The 6828-nt window shown below is 33.5% G+C and overlaps 1 protein-coding gene across 1 annotated transcript in view; it reads right to left on the bottom strand.

Moving 5' to 3' along the window:
• Positions 1 to 6286, bottom strand: part of LOC103522242 (cuticle protein 8-like) — a gene marked incomplete at its 3' end in the record, with an annotated part of 10201 nt that extends 3915 nt beyond the window's left edge. Inside the window, exon 1 of the mRNA XM_008487344.2 lies at positions 6204 to 6286. Coding sequence (XP_008485566.1) covers positions 6204 to 6218 — 15 coding nt within the window. The remainder of the gene's footprint in view (positions 1 to 6203) is intronic.
• Positions 6287 to 6828: the final 542 nt, after the last annotated feature.

Below are 6828 nucleotides of genomic sequence, written 5' to 3'. Positions count from 1 at the left end.
AATTTTTTTCATCTCTCCTAGTTAAATAAAAGTAAGCTTTGAAAAATCAGAAAAAAAAAAAAAAACAGAAGGAAATCTAAATAATGAGTTATCTCATTTCAAGTCGGTGCAACATAAATTTGCATCTTTTGTGTGTACCCTTTTTCCTTTTTATTCTCTTCTGTTAAGAATCCTAATAATAATAATAATAATAATAATAATAATAATAATAATAATAAAAACTTCTTGCTTCTTGTATGACCTCTGGCTTATTCTTTGGTAATTCTAATTACCAAGTAAATTAGTGTACCAACAATGTTTATATTATGTATTTCTAAAGTGGCCGAATATACTTGTAGCACCTGTCCAATGTCAATACTAACAGACCAATAAATTAATCTGACATTTAAATTTTCCTTCTTGACACGAGGGTAAAAAAAAAAAACCAGACAACCCATCTTCATTATTAAAGTTATTATAGTACCTACTTGTTTATAAAGCTTCAGGCATCACCGTTCATGGTATTAGTTTCATACTATGAATATCTAATTGCTTTAACTTTAAAGTGGCGGGAAACCGAGTTGATTGAATAAAATTAGTTCAATGAATGAAGAAGTGGTCATCTTTGATTCAAGTACTTCCTCTACTTTGGATCAAGCTCATTTTTAGTGGTTTTGATTTGATGACCCTGCATTGAACTATTTCGGGAATATGCTAGAATTTTGGCCGTCTTTTGAAATTTCAAGATAAATTTTTCATTGGCGTAATTTTATAGTTTTCCACCATTAGACCCACCATTCGATTGTCACTTTTCTTAGGTCTCGTATCCGACTTGTCAGGGGCTCAATCAGCAATCGACCAATCATGCAGATTCGAGATTCTGTTTTCAAGTAGGTAGGTATTTATTTAAAGTAGGCAAAAGAGACTGTTGAAACTAAAATTGATTAAAAAAAAATGGGAGAAAATTGTGCAGACCCAACATTAATGATTTATTTCTTGGGTATAAAAAAAGTCAAAATATTGTGAATAGATAGATAGATAGATAATATTATGTGGATGTCTTTTTTTTCATTCTAGGAATCATTATCCATAAATAACAGCTTTCAAAATATAGGACATAATAATTGCTAGAATATCCCATCACCACCTTACGTAAACATAGAATATGAACTATTTTTGGCTTTTAGAATTATTTGACAACTTCTATCAAAAATACAAAGTTCCTTCTACGAAGAATCAATACACGCGAATAGAATCAATTTAGATTTTGTAACAGAACATCAAAACGGCATTTTTGGTTCGCAAAATTGCAAATGTCTATTAGGGTGAAATCAGAAAGTTTGTAGCAAACAAATTGTTTAACCGTTCGGATGGATTAAAAAGAAAAAGAATTGTAGCAACCCTTCTAGCAACATTGCTTCTTTTATTACAGACGACGATTATGATTACGAGAGAAGAAAGCCAAAACCTAGACGCAACAGAACAACATTCAACAGTCACCAGCTGAATGCTTTAGAAAAGGTTTTTGAAAGAACTCACTACCCGGATGCTTTCGTGAGAGAAGAGCTAGCAAAGAAAGTCTGTCTTAGTGAGGCCAGAGTACAAGTAAGTTTGTTAATTAAATAAAATATAATTTTATCGACCCCGCCGGGAACTGATCCCGGTCTTCCTGTGTGCTAGGTCAGTATGATGATCCTCTTCGTAAGAAGACCACTGGCTTTGTGGGTTGCTGAATACAAGTAAGTAAGTATCCAAATTAATATTAACTGTAAAATGAAATGTTCATTTTATATTTCAGACAGTCGAAAAGAGTGGTTAAGTAGATGGTGTAGTGGTTAGTTATCTAGGGAAGACTCAGAGAATTTAAATCCTAAAACTTCGCAGAAATCCACAATTTCAAAGTGAAAATAGATACTTTATTAAACCCCAACAGCACGAAATCATTAATATGAAAATATTATTTCACAGACAAACATATGTTTTGAGTTTAGCCATTTTTGAAACGTTCAGTGCAGTGGAATAATCTTTCCGCTTCACAAAATGTATTTCCTCCTCACCACTCCTATGTTTTGATTGAAATGACATTAATTAGACTGACTCGATAGCTTGGTATATTAGAATATCTGGGGTATATGGATTACATAGAATATAAATTACATAATGTGATGTATTATAATATAGGTATCATGTTGAGTTCATACAAGCATGAAAGAATCTTCTCACTTCTCTTCGTGTTATTTATGAGGATGCTACTTTAGATTTTAATAATTTTTTCGTAAGTTATTTCTGTAATACTTGGAAGTACCTCCCTTTTGTATGAACTGTAACAAACTTCTGTATGAATTCAGTACGCGCAAAGCCCTGAACAACTAACAGAAAGTGGGGATTGCAATTCCGACTATTCCCTGGGAATTGTCGGAATTTCACATGAAATATTGTAGCCTTTTTGATTTTCATTTCTTCGAAACAGACAACTTGAGGATGATTCGGATTCAGTAGAAAGGATCTCTATATGTAGAAACAAAATTTTGTGTTGTTACCTATTTTAGTGGAGACGCTATTTTTACTTTTCCTGTTTAAATATTTTTATGTGAAAATTGTAAATTTCGGATTTCAAAAGTCCGAAGTTGAAGCCTCCGCTTTCATTAGGTAAATAAATAATTTATAATTTTTTATTTACATTAAAGAAAATTGTTTATAAAAAATAAAAAAATATAAATTATTTATTTACCTTATGAATAAATTATACAATAGAGAGAAAAAAATCATTGATAATACCTACCTACTATTGCTACAAAACAACGATGGCCATGAAATTGAATCAATTAAATATTTTTATCCTCTCTAACGAATCTTGTGACACCTGTTTTTTGTGCTGATTCCGATTTTTTTTTTTTTTTTTGCTCGTCTGTATCTCTATTCAATCAAAGTAACCTTACCTCCTAACTATGTAGAGTATCCAAACCAACAATAATACAAAGAAGATTAATATATAGGAGATTGAAAAACATCATCCCAATAAGCAACTGAGGAAGGCACTATGCCAACGATTTTTTCTTCTTTATAGTCAAGTGCAATTAACTTTTAAATTTTTGACATCAAGTCAACATTTTATTATTTTACTTTTTTTCTTTCATTTTTGATCTTTTCTCCTCTCCAAGGGTTACTTTTCGGTGAAGAAGTCACCACATGGTATTGATATTTAAAAGTGAATCAATAGGGGATGAACTTTTGTAAATCTGGGCTCAATTAAATTGAATAATACTCGTACTAGGTGTTTTTACTTTTTTTCCCGATTTGATCTTTAATAGTATTGATGTTTCTTTCAATGAACTTCTAGTTTATTTTGTTGAAAAAAAACTCAAGGTTTCCTATTAATCCCCAATTCCTATTATTGGCATTATCAACATACCTACTTATGAATTTAACTTTAGCGATGACACCAAACCGCAATTCGAACAAATTACGGTACCCACGTGTAGGTATACGAGTATATTAATTTTATGACCATTTTATAGAGTGAAAATATGCTCAAACGTAAGGTACCTACTATATAACTATACGAATGAGCCATTTTGTTAATTTTCTAACAGATAAATGAGAATTTATATTTATGCCTAGCATGGAAGTTGTTCGACTAATAATATTTTGATGTTATTCGAATACGACTGGGTAAAATATTACATAAGAAAAGAGAGAATGTAACTCGCTAGTCCAATTGCTACTTTTGGCACATCCACTATTTTTTCAATGTGTTTATCTCGCGATTTCCATATAAAACTAAAATGACTAAAATCCCAGGAGCGTTTTTTTACCAAAACGTTGTAGGCTCTTCAATTTCAGCAAATTCTATTCTTGGGTTGAAAAATGTGAAAATGGCACATCCTCCAAAAAAAAAGAAACTAGTATGATCAAGGAACTTTCTAATCTATGCGATTCTTATTACCTTTTGGCACATCCACTATTTTTTCAATGTGTTTATCTCGCGATTTCCATATAAAACTAAAATGACTAAAATCCCAGGAGCGTTTTTTACCAAAACGTTGTAGGCTCTTCAATTTCAGCAAATTCTATTCTTGGGTTGAAAAATGTGAAAATGGCACATCCTCCAAAAAAAGAAACTAGTATGATCAAGGAACTTTCTAATCTATGCGATTCTTATTTTTCCTTTGTACTCAATGTCCTTACTTCCCATTTTATTTTAAGCTTCAGTATTTTAATCCCTAAAAGCTTTCTAATTTTATTTCAGGTTTGGTTTCAAAACAGACGAGCCAAATTTCGACGGAACGAAAGGAACTTTATTTCTCATAGGAATCTAGACGCTCCTACCTCAGAACAACCGCTTCCACCCTGTACAAATGCAACTCCATTATCTTCAGCACCACCCAGTTCCTCACATTCATTCGATTTCTGTGCCATGCCTCATTCTCAGTGTAATTCAACATGTACCTTTACATCACCAGGTGGGTGAATCTCATTGGCACATATAGCACCCTCGCAGCCTGGGTATTTAGGGTCAACGTAGATACATTTAGGGTCCCACAGGGACATTTTAGGGCCCCTTAATACAGCAGATATGATCATAATTTGGACCATCCCAAGATTGTTAACTGTTCGCAACCAACAAACACTTTCTGCCTCGGTGGCGTAGTGATCAAGACGCTCGCCTGGTCATTCGATTTCTGTGCCATGCCTCATTCTCAGTGTAATTCAACATGTACCTTTACATCACCAGGTGGGTGAATCTCATTGGCACATATTATATGTAGCACCCTCGCAGCCTGGGTATTTAGGGTCAACGTAGATACATTTAGGGTCCCGCAGGGACGTTTAGGGCCCCTTAATAGAGCAGATATGATCATAATTTGGACCATCCCAAGATTGTTAACCGTTCGCAACCAATAAACACTTTCTGCCTCGGTGGCGTAGTGATCAAGGCGCTCGCCTGGCAAACAGGAGGGCGCGGGTTCAATCCCACCCGAAGCATGAGATTTTATCTTCATTTATTTGAGAATTTGGCCACGTAATAGAGCTCTTAGGGTTAGGTGGTAGAGAACACCTCCGGACGACGGCGTTGTTATCTTCCACTCGAAAGTCCTTAATAGAATTACTTAATATAATCCAGAGTGAGTGGTTGATGTCAGTTGCCGCTTTATCCCTCGATCATTTCCAATATTTGTGAACGTTTAGTTGGTTAGTTGATTTATTATTGTTTCTTTTTTCAGGATCCATACAGCCACCGCATTTTATGCCTACATACGTACCACCCCCAGACATGAACCCTGCGAACCTATCTGTAGCTGAATATTCGAATTCCAGTTTAGCCAACCTGAGATTAAAAGCGTACGAGTATCATCAAATACCGCATTGAATGCGGGTTGTGCCATTCAAAATCATAAATTTAATGATAGAACTTGGTGGAGAGGTTTTGTGAATAGTCGACCTGTTCCACCAAACAGAACGACTTAGGATATGTATGTATGTATGTATTACTAAAACTGTGGGTCGAATTATGAAATTGGGAGCAAACAAGTTGTCCACCAAGAATTAATACCTATAACATGTTCTGTAAAATCTTCTAATCACTTTTTACATGATTTTTTTCCCCATTATTATTTATTGTTGAAATACATATTAACTTCGAAATAATCCTCTCTCATAACTCGGCCCTACATTAAAAGTTCCTTTATAATACCCTGCATGTAAATGTTCATAAACACTTACAGAAAAACTTCTTCAGAACAAGGCTGTTATGTTTGTAAAAAGAATAATAATAAGAATAAATATCAATATAGGTTATTGTTTACACAGGTCAAGATAAAAATAAACAAAATATATGGAAATACAAATATACAAAATGGTTTAAAATTGAAATGGGGAAATCCTTGTTTAAATCGCTCTTGTTACGATTCTAACTATTTTCTGGTAAAAGAACCAATGGAGACGGCCACACTTTTATATGTAAAACTTTCTTGTTAATGGTATCTACACTTTTATCTCCTAATAATCCAGACGTATTTACTTTTCAATTAATGTTTTGTAAAAGATAAAACCATTATTCAGAAAAACGAGAAAAGATAAATAAAAAAAACTAGCACAGAAAAAAAATCCTGGAAAATATTGGAAAACTCCGATGGGTGTGTTTGAAATCGCTTAAATTCAGGCAACTATTTTGTTACACTTCACTAGTTTCACTCTAACCAAATAAAGAAAAGGATACCTACTTGCAAAAATTTCATCTTGGAACTAGCGAACTATGATTTGCTCCTCTTCAAAACTAAGACAACTGATGACAAATAAAAGTTCAAATTGGGACTTGCTATATATTAGGTGGGTAAAAAACGGTTTTACCCCTCCCACTTTAATCAAATCAAAAACCCATGTGCCCTAAAATAAACAATATGTTGTAAAAAGAACAACGCCAAGTTAGGTGACCACAGTGTTTAAAATAACTTAGGAAAGAAGGTTAGTGTCTATATTTTTCTTTCTTACCTTATTCTCATACCTAAATATCACGATGATATTTAAAATAACTTAGGAAAGAAGGTTAGTGTCTATATTTTTCTTTCTTACCTTATTCTCATACCTAAATATCACGATGATATTTTTTTTCTGCCTAGCTGAGTAGAGACGTTTTGAATAGGTAAGTACTTCCATTTCCCAGAAAACTTGACACAAGAAAGCTACTTGGGCATATCATCTGAAAAACAGGAACTCTTCCCACAACCATGAAAAAATAGGGAATCCTGTCACATCCACTAACACAGGAGTTTTAGTCACATCCCCTAGAAAATCATTGACTTTTCAGATACTCAACTGAACGTACTTTATGGAAGATACGAGTAAGGA

Source organism: Diaphorina citri, unplaced genomic scaffold (assembly GCF_000475195.1).
Source record: "Diaphorina citri unplaced genomic scaffold, Diaci psyllid genome assembly version 1.1 scaffold7537, whole genome shotgun sequence".
Classification (NCBI taxonomy): domain Eukaryota; kingdom Metazoa; phylum Arthropoda; class Insecta; order Hemiptera; family Psyllidae; genus Diaphorina; species Diaphorina citri.
This window is presented reverse-complemented; position numbering and strand designations above follow the sequence as displayed.